At 47.9% G+C, this 14,200-nt stretch overlaps 1 protein-coding gene across 1 annotated transcript in view; it reads right to left on the minus strand.

Annotated features, from left to right (window-relative positions):
* The window catches only part of LOC115123043 (astrotactin-2-like), a 267,117-nt gene that overhangs the window by 104,810 nt on the left and 148,107 nt on the right, over window positions 1–14,200 (minus strand). Inside the window, exon 13 of the mRNA XM_029652338.2 lies at window positions 9,675–9,937. Within this exon, the coding sequence (XP_029508198.2) occupies window positions 9,675–9,937 (263 nt within the window). The remainder of the gene's footprint in view (window positions 1–9,674; window positions 9,938–14,200) is intronic.

Consider the following 14,200-nt stretch of genomic DNA (forward strand, 5'->3'; position numbering starts at 1 on the left):
ACTAGGGAACCCTTATAACAGGCCCATATTGAGTTTTAGGAGAGCCGAGCTTGTCTTAGGATGCTCTAAGCTAATTTGATCTGGGCTTAATGGCAACTTGAATGGCATTGTGTTGTGGGTTTCTAGCCTGTTCGTGTTCAAATAAATACATTTGGTCAAAAGCGGTGGCTTCACACTTTTTTGGGGGGTGACTAATTCTAGCTAGAGGTGGCAGTAGCCAGGTCTGTTGTTGTAACCTTTCTTAGGGAGGCTTAGAGCTTATTGGATAAACCTGCAGCCTTGGTGCACTTGGGGGTAAACAGTTTCCGGGGGGGATTTTTAAAGAAGACATCCAAACAAATACAGTTTTCATTCAATTACACCATCACCAGGCACATCCCATCACTCACCCCCAACTCCTCGGATTCAGCAGAAAGCACACAAAAAAACAAGAGTTGAGAGGCCGCCTCTGTAAACTCATTAATTCTCCCTAAACCCTGAGATTAACAAATTTAAGGAGGCTGCATGATCCAAACCTGCGTCTGAACTCCACCTTGTGCAGGACACGGCATTTATGAAAGCAAAAAAAGACGTGGGGGGTGGGTGTCATGGTGGGGAGGGGAGGGGGCAAGGTGGGTGGGTGGGTGGGGTCACTCGGCAAAATTTACAGCGTTCTGAGTCATTAGCCTCACAGCCAATTTGTTCAAAAGGTCTGCCATAATTCAATCAGGGCCGTGCAGGACACAGGCCTGCTGGCAACCTCTACTGGCATGAGTTTATTTATTTATCCATTGAGGTATTGGGCTCCGTCACTGAAACAGGGCCAGGGGAGGGTTCTTCTAAGGGGAGAATAGCTAACTACTTATCGTTAGGGCTCAGGATAGGTACGATATAGTCTCAGTGTGGGGTAGGATCTGGGGTTATGAAACATACATTCGTACATTCATAACAGGCCTGAATCAACACTTCCTCCGTCTGGGAGATAAACCTTGTAGATAACATGTCATGAAAAACCGCTTCAAAGAACATTGTTTTTTTTCCTCCTTTTGTTTTCTTTGTCAGATCCTTAAACTAGCCCTGTCGTAATCATAGCATTGGAGACAAAGTCAGAGTGACTATTTCTTTCTCTTTCTCAAAAATGATTTCCTGGAACCGAGTTGTTGAGGTGATGAGGGGGACAGTGAATGCCATGTCAATGCCAGGATGAAAACAGGATCAAACTGATACACGAGAAGGCCCTGAACAGACAATTTGTTGTTTTAATCCTTCACCCCATTTTTCCTGTAGGGCTGTTTTTTGAGAAAGCAGATTCCAGATAGTAACATAATACCTGTCTACCTCTGTAATGGGCAGATTGACGGAAGGAACATGACAATCCTCGTCAGAGGCAGTAAGGGCAGCAGCAGCTAGGCATTGAGAGCAGCAGGTAGTTTAGCATGCTTGTTTAGTATGCATGGCTGGAGATACAAACTGGATTTATACACACAGGCACACAAGTAGGGACAACATCCTTTCCTTTTCGCTTCACAATAGACAACCCTGATTCCCTTATTTTATTGTGCTGATGGAATCCCATCTCATTTTAGTGAAAGCTTTTTGCATGGCCGTGTATTTCTAAGTCGGGGTGGGGGAGGGGGGTAAACACAAGGCACAGTCTCAATCAGGGGACTGTCTCTATTGTGCAGTAGAGATGCATGGTCAGGCCATTGTGTCTGCTATGCTAATAGAAGCAGGAGTCTTTGAGAGAGCCGGCCAAGAACAGCAGCACTGGCTTGTCTCCGTAGGGTTCGATGACATCAATAACAAGCTAATAATCCCTCGCCAGCGATCCACCGCAGTCTGCCTCCCCACCTGTCCCCAGAACACCAGAGGGAAGAGGGGGGAGAAAAAGAGGACACTTTGCTCTTCCTCACGGTTATGTATCGACAGAGCCCACTAGGGGCTGTCTGCTATTGATTGTGCTTGTTTTTTTTGTGGCTGAGAAAGGCGCTTGTTATGAGTGGCACGTACAGGCTGGGATCTTTGTTGTTGTGCATGTGTGTGTGTGTGATATTGCTGCTGTGCTGCCTGCTGTAATGTCAGTCAGGCAGGGTAATTAGATGCTTGATTGGGGGAGCATGGACCGGTATGGTCTCGGGGGTGGTGGTGGTGGTGGTGCTGTATGTGTCTGTGTTTGTGTGTGTGTGTCTCTCTCTCTGTGTGTGTGTCTCTCTCTGTGTGTGTATCTCTGTGCAGCCAGTTCGCTCAAGATCTACTGTGAAATTCGACGTCCGTCCAGGTAAGCAGAATGTCAGGAGATGTCTTCAACACAGGCCACTAGACCAATAGAAAAGAGACTTCTAAACCTCTCTGCCAATAACAGACATCATTTTCTGTTTTCTCCTCCCCACTCAGACCACTCCCAGAGAGTCCTTGCAAAATTCTTGCTTGAGAAGTTAATCCTTGCTAAGTACTTTTTTTGTTTCTTTATGGCCATTTTAATTGAAAACAATCACAGGAGGTTACTTAATTGTTACCAGGAAATTGTTTTATATTGAGATAAAAACAGCTGTGTTGAACTTTTAACCCTATCTCAAACATTGACCCTTACCTTAATTAACCATTCGGAATTAATGCCTACATTTGTTTTGTTTTAACCCTATCCCAAACCTTAATGAATAAAGTTAACCTTCGGAATTGGACATTAATGGACAGACATCGGATTCTGCAGTGTGTGTGCCCCTGTCTCGACAAACTATTTCGGTATCGATCTCGTTTATGCACGGGGGCATTGCTGAAACAGGAAGGTGCCTTTCCCTTACTGTTGCCACAAAGTTGGAAGCACAAAATTGTCTAGAATGTCATTGTATGCTATAGCGTTGAGATTTCCCTTCGCTGTAATTCAGGGGCCTAGCACAAACCATGAAAAACAGCCCCAGACAATTGTTCCTCCTCCACCAAACTTTACAGTTGCCACTATGCATTGAGGCTTGTAGCTTTCTAATGGCATCCGTCCGTCGGGCTGCCAGATGGTGAAGCGTGATTCATCACTCCAGTTAACGCATTTCCACTGCTCCAGAGTCCAATGGCGGCGAGCTTTACACCACTCCAGCCAACGCTTGTCATTGCGCATGGTGATCTTAGTCTTGTGTGCAGCTGCTCGGCCATGGAAACCCATTTCATTAAGTTCCCAACGAATGTTTGTCTATGGAGATTACATGAAGGGGTGTCCACATACTTTTGTATATATAGTGTATCTACACTGAACACAAATATAAATGCAACATGTAAAGTGTTGGTCCCATGTTTCATGAGCTGAAATAAAAGATCCCCGAAATGTTCATTATGCCCAAAAAGCTTAATTCTCTTTTTATTTTGAGCACAAATTTGTTTACATCCCTGTTAGTGAGCATTTCTCCTTTGGCAAGATAATCCATCCACCTGACAGGTGTGGCATATCAATAAGCTGATTAAACAGCATGATCTTTACACAGGTGCACCTTGTCCTGGGGACAATAAATGGCCAATCTAAAATGTGCAGTTTTATCACACAACACAATGCCACAGATGTCTCAAGTTTTGAGGGAGTGTGCAATTGGCATGCTGACTGCAGGAATGTCCACCAGAGCTGTTGCCAGAGAACTTACTGTTTATTTCTCTACCATATGCCACCTCCAACTTCGTTTTAGAGAATTTGGAAGTACATCCAACTGGCTTCACAACAGCAGACCACGTGTGGGTGAGCGGTTGGCTGATGTCAACGTTGTGAACAGAATGCCCCATGGTGGCGGTGGGGTTATGGTATGAATTCACAGAGATAACGTGACGAGATCCTGAGGGCCATTGTCGTGTCATTTATCCACCAACATCACCTCATGTTTAGCATGATAGTGCACAGCCCAATGTCGCAAGGATCTGTACACAATTACTGGAAGCTGAATATGTCCCAGTTCTTCCATGGCCTGCATGGTTACCAGACATGTCACCCATTGAGAATGATTGGGATACTCTGGATCGACGTGTCCGACAGAGTGTTACAGTTCCCGCCAATATCCAGCAACTTTGCACAGCCATTGAGGAGGAGTGGGACAACATTCCACAGTCTAGAAGAAAAAGAAACGCACACCTATTTAGGCGAGGTGCTGGCTAGCTGAGTAGAAAACTTGAAAATAAAAGAGAGCCGCACACTCTAGGAGCTCAGATACAAAAATTGAATTACCAACGTTTCGACAACCAAGCTGTCTTCATCAGGATACAACATTCCACAGGTCACAATCAACAGCCTGACAACTATGCGAAGAAGATGTGTCGCGCTGAATGAGGCAAATGGTGGTCACACCAGATACTGACTGGTTTTCTGATGGACGCCCCTACTTTTTTTTAAAGGTACTTGTGACCAACAGATGCATATCTGTATTTCCAGTCATGTGAAATCCATAGATTAGGGCCAAATTTATTTATTTCAATTGACTAATTTGCCTCTATGAACTGTAACTCAGTACAATATTTAAAATTGTTGCATGTTGCTCTTATATTTTGGTCCAGTTTAATAACCAAAGGCTCCTCTCAAGGGGGAAACGTCACTCAGAACAACAACACAGTCGTGACAAGACAATACAGTCGAATCCACAGAGAGTAAGGAAAACCATCATATTATACACAATCACATGCATGCACACAACTCTCTTCATTTATCCCCACCAAAAGAGAAAACCATGATGTCACCTTTCTCGATATACCAATTTATTTTGAAAGGTAACCCACTTACTCCACCTAGGGGGATTTTTGATAACTACATCTACAGCCAAGCATGATTGTGTCAAGTTCACTGTGTTGAAAGAATGTCCTTAACACACTGTATACTGTAATCTTATCAAAGCAGCTACATTAAGACTGGGTGTGTGAAGAAATAAAAATATAAAAATATGTTTCCTTTTCTTTCATTTCCTGTACAGTTACAATGAACTTTGGGATGAACTCTTTGACCAGATGACACATCTATTTTTACTAGTTTATTTTATATTGAAATATAATTTTATTCTATGAAATTGCTTTAATTCCTGTTCACACCCAGTACACTGTACTGTTGTCTTGACACTTCCACCTACCTCTCCCTTTTCACCCTCCTTTTTCTCCATCCATGTTTCACCTATTCCATGATATCATTCTAGACGTGGCTGTTCCCCCCAAACCCCCATCGTCACCTCTCCTCCACTAACCATCACCAACCATCCTCCTTTCCCTCTCTCCTCCTCCTCCTCCTTTCCCTTCACCTCCGTGGTGACGTAGCTCTTTATCAAACAGAGAAGAGCTCCCTATCGCCCCCTCTCTGCCACTCACCTTCCCTTCATCTCTCTCTACTGCCTCCCTCATTCCCTCCATCCGTCTCCACCAGCGAAGTCTGGAGGAGCTGTAGGAGGACGGCTCAATGTAATGGATGAAATGAAATTCATGGAACGGAGTCAAACACGTTGTGATTGATGTGTTTGGTACCATTCCATTGATTCCATTTCAGACATTACAATGAGCCTGTATAGCTCCTCCCACTAGCCTCTTCCCTCTCCACTGCCTCCCTCCCTCCTTCCTCCTTCCCTCTCCACAGCCTCTCTCCTTCCCTGTCCACTGCCTCCTTCCTTCCCTCCTTCCGTCTCCACTGCCTCCTTCCTTCCCTCCTTCCATCTCCACTGCCTCCTTCCTTCCCTCCTTCCATCTCCACTGCCTTCTTCCTTCTCTCCTTCCCTCTCCACTGCCTTCTTCCTTCCCCTTTTCCCTGTCCACTGCCTCCTTCCTTCCCTCCTTCCATCTCCACTGCCTCCTTCCTTCCCTCCTTCCATCTCCACTGCCTCCTTCCCTCCCTCCTTCCCTCTCCACAGCCTCTCTCCAATGCCTATTTCCTCCCATATTTCTTCCAATGCCTATTTCCTCCCTTCTTTCTCCACTGCCTCCCTCCTTTCCTTCATTGATTTTATTTCAGACATTACAATGAGCCTGTCCTCCTATAGCTCCTCCCACTAGCGTCTTCTGCTCTCCACTGCTTCCTTCCTTCTCTCCATCTCTCTCCACTGCCTCCCTTCTTTGCTACTTCCCTCTCCACCGCCTCCCTCACCACTGCCTCCCTCCTTCCCTCTCCACTGCCTCTCTCCTTTGAGCCTTCCCTCTCCACTGCATCCCTCCTTTGAGCCTTCCCTCTCCACTGCCTCTCTCCTTTGAGCCTTCCCTCTCCACTGCCTCCCTCCTTCCCTCTCCACTGCCTCTCTCCTTTGAGCCTTCCCTCTCCACTGCCTCCCTCCTTCCCTCTCCACTGCCTCTCTCCTTTGAGCCTTCCCTCTCCACTGCTTCTCTCCTTTGAGCCTTCCCTCTCCACTGCATCCCTCCTTCACTCTCCACTGCCTCTCTCCTTTGAGCCTTCCATCTCCACTGCATCCCTCCTTCCCTCTCCACTGCCTACTTCCTTCCCCCTTCCCTCTCCACTGCCTACTTCCTTTCCCCCTTCCCTCTCCACTATCTCCCTCCTTTCCACCTTCCCTCTCCACTGCCTCTCCTTCCATAGTTCCATTCTTCCCTCTCCGATACCTACTTCCTTCCCCTTCCCTCTCCACTGCCTACTTCCCTCTCCACTGCCGCCCTTCTCCCCTAGTTGCCTCTCCACTATCTCCCTCCTTTCCACCTTCCCTCTCCACTGCCTCTCGTTCCATAGTTCCATCTAGACTGATTCCATTCTTCCCTCTCCGATACCTACTTCCTTCCCCTTCCTTCTCCACTGCCTACTTCCTTCCCCACATCCCTCCTCACTGCCGCCCTTCTCCCCTAGTTGCCTCTCCACTATCTCCCTCCTTTCCACCTTCCCTCTCCACTGCCTCTCCTTCCATAGTTCCATCTAGACTGATTCCATTCTTCCCTCTCCGATACCTACTTCCTTCCCCTTCCCTCTCCACTGCCTACTTCCTTCCCCACTTCCCTCTCCACTGCCGCCCTTCTCCCCTAGTTGCCTCTCCACTATCTCCCTCCTTTCTTCCTTCCCTCTCCACTGCCTCCCTGATTTCCTCCTTTCCTCTCCACTGCCTCTTTCCTTCCCTCCTTCCCCCCTTCCCTCTCCACTAGCACACTTCTTCCTTCCTTCCCAGCCCCGGCACTGCCTCCTTCCTTCCCTCTCCACTGCCTCCTTCCTTCCCTCCTTCCCTCTCCACTGTCTCCCTCATTTTCTTCATCTCTCTCCACTGCCTCCCTCGTTTCCTCCTTCCCTATCTTCTGCCTCCGTCCTTCCCTCTCCACTGCCTACTTCCTTCCCTGTCCACTGCCAACTTCCTTCCCCTTCCCTCTCCACTGCCTCCCTCCTTCCCTTGTTCCCTTTCCACCCCTCTGGCCTTCCCTCTCCACTGCCTCCCTCCTTCCCTTATTCCCTTTCCACCCCCTCCGGCCTTCCCTCTCCACTGCCTCCCTCCTTCCCTTATTCCCTTTCCACCCCCTCCGGCCTTCCCTCTCCACTGCCTCCCTCCTTCCCTTGTTCCCTTTCCACCCCCTCCGGCCTTCCCTCTCCACTGCCTCTCTCATTCCCTAGTTCCCTCTCCACCGCATCCCTTCTTCCCTCTCCAATGCCTACCTCCTTTCCCCCTTCCGTCTCCACTGCCTACTCCCCCTTCCTTCTCCAATGCTTCCCTCCTCCCCTAGTTCCCTCTCCACTGCCTCCCTCCTTTCCTCTCCACTGGCTCCCTCATTTCCTCATTCCCTCTCCACTGCCACACTCCAACCTTCCTTCCCTCCCTCTCCACTGCCTCCTTCCTTCCCTCCTTCCCTCTCCACTGCCTCCCTCCTTACCTCTTCACTACCTCTCTCATTTTCTCAATCCCTCTCCACTGCCTCCCTCCTTTCCTCCATCTCTCTCCACTGCCTCCTTCATTCACTCCATCTCCCTCCACTTCCCCCCTTCTTCCATCTCCACTGCCTCCCTCCTCCCCTAGTTGCCTCTCCACTATCTCCCTCCTTTCCTCCTTCCCTCTCCACTGCCTCCCTGATTTCCTCATTTCTCTCCCACTGCCTCTTTCCTTCCCTCCTTCCCCCATTCCCTCTCCACTAGCACACTTCTTCCTTCCTTCCCAGCCCCTGCACTGCCTCCTTCCTTCCCTCTCCACTGCCTCCTTCCTTTCCTCCTTCCCTCTCCACTGTCTCCCTAATTTTCTCCATCTCTCTCCACTGCCTCCCTCCTTTCCTCCTTCCCTATCTTCTGCCTCCCTCCTTCCCTCTCCACTGCCTACTTCCTTCCCTGTCCACTGCCAACTTCCTTCCCCTTCCCTCTCCACTGCCTCCCTCCTTCCCTTGTTCCCTTTCCACCCCCTCCGGCCTTCCCTCTCCACTGCCTCCCTCCTTCCCTTATTCCCTTTCCACCCCCTCCGGCCTTCCCTCTCCACTGCCTCCCTCCTTCCCTTGTTCCCTTTCCACCCCCTCCGGCCTTCCCTCTCCACTGCCTTCCTCCTTCCCTTATTTCCTTTCCACCCCCTCCGGCCTTCCCTCTCCACTGCCTCCCTCCTTCCCTTATTCCCTTTCCACCCCCTCCGGCCTTCCCTCTCCACTGCCTCCCTCCTTCCCTTGTTCCCTTTCCACCCCCTCCGGCCTTCCCTCTCCACTGCCTCTCTCATTCCCTAGTTCCCTCTCCACCGCATCCCTTCTTCCCTCTCCAATGCCTACCTCCTTTCCCCCTTCCGTCTCCACTGCCTACTCCCCCCTTCCTTCTCCAATGCTTCCCTCCTCCCCTAGTTCCCTCTCCACTGCCTCCCTCCTTTCCTCTCCACTGGCTCCCTCATTTCCTCATTCCCTCTCCACTGCCACACTCCAACCTTCCTTCCCTCCCTCTGCACTGTCTCCTTACTTTCCTCTCCACTGCCTCCTTCCTTCCCTCCTTCCCTCTCCACTGCCTCCCTCCTTACCTCTTCACTACCTCTCTCATTTTCTCAATCCCTCTCCACTGCCTCCCTCCTTTCCTCCATCTCTCTCCACTGCCTCCTTCATTCACTCCATCTCCCTCCACTTCCCCCCTTCTTCCGTTTCCACTGCCCCCCTCCTCCCCTAGTTCCCTCTCCACTACCTCCCACCTTTCCTACTTCCCGCTCAACTGTCTCCCTCCTTTTCTCCTCCCCTCTCCACTGCATCCCTCCTTTCTTATTGCCCTCTCCAATGCCTCTCTCCTCCCCTCCCCACTGTCTCCCTCCTTTCCTCCTTCCCTCTCCACTGTCTCCCTCCTTTCCTCCTTCCCTCTCCACTGTCTCCCTCCTTTCCTCCTTCCCTCTCCACTGTCTCCCTCCTTTCCTCCTTCCCTCTCCACTGCATCCCTCCTTTCTTATTGCCCTCTCCAATGCCTCTCTCCTCCCCTCCCCACTGTCTCCCTCCTTTCCTCCTTCCCTCTCCAATGCCTCTCTCCTTCCCTCTCCACTTCCTACTTCCTTCCCTCCATCTATCTCCACTTCCTCCCTACTTCACTCCTTCCTTCTCCACTGCCTTCCCTCCTTCCCTCCCTCACCTATTTGGTGATGTAGTTCTGTACCAGATTATAGAGGCATCTCCCCCCATCATCCCTATTCTGCTCCCACTGTCCTTCTCTTCCTCTGTTCCCCCTCTCTCCGTCCCTCCCTCCCTCTATCCTCACCTATTTGGTGAAGTTCACCTTTGCACCAGACTGTATAGGGCCCCCCCCTCCATCCCTCCCTCCCACCGTCCCCCCTCACCTCCTTGGTGACGTTGTCCTGCACCAGGCTGTAAAGGGGCACGATGCGGCTGACCTCCAGCAGAACGGGGATGGGCAAGGGCTGCTCGCGGCCTGCCTGATGGCACAGGTGGCAGGCCGAGGGGCAGCTGCCCTTCTCCTCACAGCGAATCTCCACACCGCTCACCAGGTCCTCTGCCAGTAGCTGGGTCTTCAGCAGCCCAGACAGGTAGCTGATGAAGGGCATGGATTTGAGCTCGCGCCTGCTGCCCTGGTCTGTCACCTCTGGGAGATGGAGAGGAGAGGGAAGGAGAGAGGGCATGTTTAGACAGTGAGAGGACAGGGTATGAAAACTGAAAAACAGTCTATATTCTAACATCAGATTATATCAGTCCTAACCTTAACCATTATGAGAAATAGCTGACCCTGTGTCAGTGGTTGGGAGCAACACCTACCAATTCAAACACAGTTTGTGACAGACAAGGGAATTTACCTTTCATTTAGCTTTATTTACACAGGTTAGTCTCATTGAAATTAAATCTCGTTCGCAAGAGAGACCTCATCATTATTGATAGAAGGTTGTCTGAACGATGAGAGGACCAGATCCAAACACATATAGACTGACACACAGAAACTTGCATCAATGTATGTCTGCCACATGTCCTGAATTGCCATAACACAGGACTGACAGCTGCACTCACTTCTTTCTATCCACTCCGTCTCCACTCTCCCCTGACTGAGTTTCACATGACCGCCTCACTCACATCACATGTGCTGCCATCTGGATCTACTTTCTATTGCGGTCAACCAAAATAATCCCTCATTGTCATAAACTCCTCCACCGGGAATGAACGGTGGGTGATGACTTATTCCTGCATAGTGTAAATAAGCATTGTTTGATTTTCTCATCGACGGGGAATTCTCGCGCATAACGTTCTGTGCCAGCAGGCTAACAGTGTTACATTGGAAAGGAGTGAAACAGGGAGAAATGTTAATTGAGTGTTGAGTGTTTCCCTGGATGGATGGATGGATGGATGGATGGATGGATGATGGAATGAAGGAAGGAAGGAAGGAGGGATGGAGGGAGGGAAGGAGACAGCCATGTGTTGCGGAGGCAGCAGATGTGCTGTCTGTCTGTGTTGATGAGAGGAGAGTCCAGACAGGCTGGAGAGAGGAGTCTCTCTCAGCAATGGCAACATTGAATCAAATGTACAATATGGAAATTGCTGATGGAGGGAAATTATATTAATCATGTGCTATGGAGGATTTAGCTTAATTCTTCCCAAAGTGTATTTATTGTGGGGGTCTTCATAACACCAAGTGGGTATGAATGTTTTCATGGTATATCAGAATGAGTAGTGTTTTTCCAATCTGTATACCTTGTCTAAGTAGTTCCATTACCTAAACTGTACATGTTGCTGCACAGGAGCAATGTTATTGTGGTTGACTATGAGTGAATTAATTCCAGCCTCAGTCTCTCATTGTGTGCCATTATGTGGCCTACAGGTTTACTCCAATTGCAGAGCAATCAACTGACTCATATCCGTCTCATATCCAGACGTCTAGGAAAAAGGCTGAGCTAGAGCTGAATCAACAGGGGGAGGAGAACACCAGGCAGAGCCAGAGGTGGGAACCACTGCATAAACACAATAACATGCAGATGTGTTAGCCTGCTACTCCCTAACCAAAGGCCAAACTCACACAGTCACACGGTTTGTGCTAGCTACACTTTACAGGAGGGAGGGCAAAAAAGAGAAAGTGACATTCTTCAAGGTAGAGTAATTGGGACCAGCTTAGAGTAAAAGTCATTTTAGTGCAGCCTTCGGAATATTTCACAGAGGAAAAAGAAAACATACAGTGTGTGAACTTAATCAGCATGTGTGTCCGTTCTCTTAAAACTCACTAGTCTTGCTTTCTTTCTCGACAGCTCTTTAAAAGCCCAGCCAAGTATAGGGCTAGTTATGCCTTCAGGTTCCAATCCCTCATACACACAAACACATTTCGAGCTGTACTAGCTCACAGAACATCAGTGAAAAATAGCTTCCACTGGGGTAGATGGGGGGAGCAGAAATGTAACACAGGTGCAGATTATCTGATGTTTTCAGGATAAGATCACTAGTCAGTGACAGAGTTCTAAATGAATCTCCTATGTAAAAACAAACATTCCACTGCCACACAGAGAGAAAAGGAGCACCAGCTATAATGAGAATATATACACTGAGTGTACAAAACATTAGAAACACCTGCTCTTTCCATGACATGGACTGACCAGGTGAATCCAGGTAAATGCTATGATCCCTTATTGATGTCACATGTTAAATCCACTTCAATCAGTGTAGATGAAGGGGAGGAGACAGTTTAAAGAAAGATTTTTAAGCCTTGAGAGAATTGAGACATGGATTGTGTATGCATGCCATTCAGAGAGTAAATGGGCAAGACAAAAGATTGAAATGCTTTTGAATGGGGTATGGCAGTAGGTGCCAGGCGCACAGGTTTGAGTGTGTCAAGAACTAACGCTCAACAGTTTCCCGTGTGTATCAAGGATGGTCCACCACCTAAAGGACATCCAGCCAACTTGAGTCCACATGGGCCTGCATCCCTGTAGGAACGATTTCGACGCCTTGTAGTCCACGCCCCGACAAATTGAGGCTGTTCTGAGGGCAAAAGGGGGTGAACTCAATATTTGGAAGGTGTTCCTAATGTTTTTAGAATTCGGTGTACTGTATTTACTGAAGTAAAAACGACAAACACGGAGATAAGACCTGCGTGACAGTCGATACATTTCCTCTTTCATTCAACACATGCAAGTGTGTGAGACAAACGGTACGTCATCAGACAGTGTATTGTACGTGTAGTTTGATAATAGGCTGGTGTTGTGGTGACGCTGTGGGCTCCAGACACAGGCCCAGCTACAGAGCAGAGAGCGTATGAAGGGACTGGAGTAGTGGAAGAGGAGGGGAGGGATACTCTCCTCCACATCCTATGTAAAACAGGCTCAAGGGGTGGACCTAAGAGTCCAATTACATGCACTCAACACAAACACAGAGAGAAGCTGTTATCACTTGGCCCTCACAATAAAACACTGTGATTATCCCAGGTTTACTGCAGGCTTCGCAGGGCAGCTCACATCATAGCCGGACCGCATATACACCCATCCCTCTTCCTTTCCCCTTCAACTCCATCCGTTACCTGCGACAATAACTTCTGGAAGTTAACATTAACCCCAAAGCCTTAGATAGGATTGAGAGTATGAAAAGTGGAATATATGCTCCACTGTGATCCAGTCAGATACATGTTCCATGAAATACACTGAGATTCTAGGCAGACAACTTACACATGACACCGGTTAACACATCCCTTTTGCATTAATTACAGGTGTGTAGGATCATTACAACCATACAAAATCCTATTAAATTACTGAAGGGGCTTTGTCATGAACCCTAAAAGTTCCAGAAAGGGGTGAAAATAGCAGCTAATTGGAATGAATGGTAGTAAAGGCATATTCCAGATTTTACTTATGTAGGAAAAAAGAAGTCAGGCATATGATACAGTACCAGTCAAAAGTTTGACACACCTACTCATTCAAGGGTTTTTCTTTATTTTTCACTATTATTATACAACATAGAAAATAGTAAAGACATCAAAACTATGAAATAACACATATGTAGTAACCACAAAAGTGTTAAACAAAATATATTTGTATTTGAGATTCTTCAAAGTAGCCACCATTTGCCTTGATGACAGCTTTGCACACTCTTGGCATTCTCTCAACCATCTTCATGAGGTAGCCACCTGGAATGCATTTCAATTAACGGGTGTGCCTTGTTAAAAGATACTTTGTGGAATTTCTTTCCTTCTTAATGCGTTTGAGCCAATCTGTTGTGACATGGTATGGGTGGTATACAGAAGATAGCCCTGTTTGGTAAAAGACCAAATCCAAGAACAGCTCAAATAAGCAAAGAGAAACGACAGTCCGCCATTACTTTAAGACATGAAGGTCAGTCAATCCTGAACATTTCAAGAACTTTTAAAGTTTATTCAAGTGCAGTCACAAAAACCATCAAGTGCTATGATGAAACTGGCTCTAATGAGGACCTCCACAGGAAAGGAAGACCCATAGTTAGTTACCTCTGCTGCAGAGGATAAGTTCATTAGAGTTACCAGCCTCAGAAATTGCAGCCCGAATAAATGCTTAACAGAGTTCAAGTAACAGACACATTGTAACGGCTTTCTAATGGTGAAGGAGAGTCGGACCAAACTGCAGCGTGTCTATTGTGATTCATCTTTAATAAACAAACGTAACACACAACAAAACACTAACACTACAAACCGAAAACAGCCTATACAAGTGTCTACTAACCTCTAACCAGGACATCAAGACACACAGGACAATCACCCACAATACAACCAAAGAATATGGCTGCCTAAATATGGTTCCCAATCAGAGACAACGGTAAACACCTGCCTCTGATTGAGAACCACTTCAGACAGCCATAGACTCTCCTAGAACACCCCACTAAGCTACAATCCCACTATACACACATTCCA

The sequence above is a fragment of the Oncorhynchus nerka genome, linkage group LG4, assembly GCF_034236695.1.
Source record: "Oncorhynchus nerka isolate Pitt River linkage group LG4, Oner_Uvic_2.0, whole genome shotgun sequence".
Lineage (NCBI taxonomy): Eukaryota > Metazoa > Chordata > Actinopteri > Salmoniformes > Salmonidae > Oncorhynchus > Oncorhynchus nerka.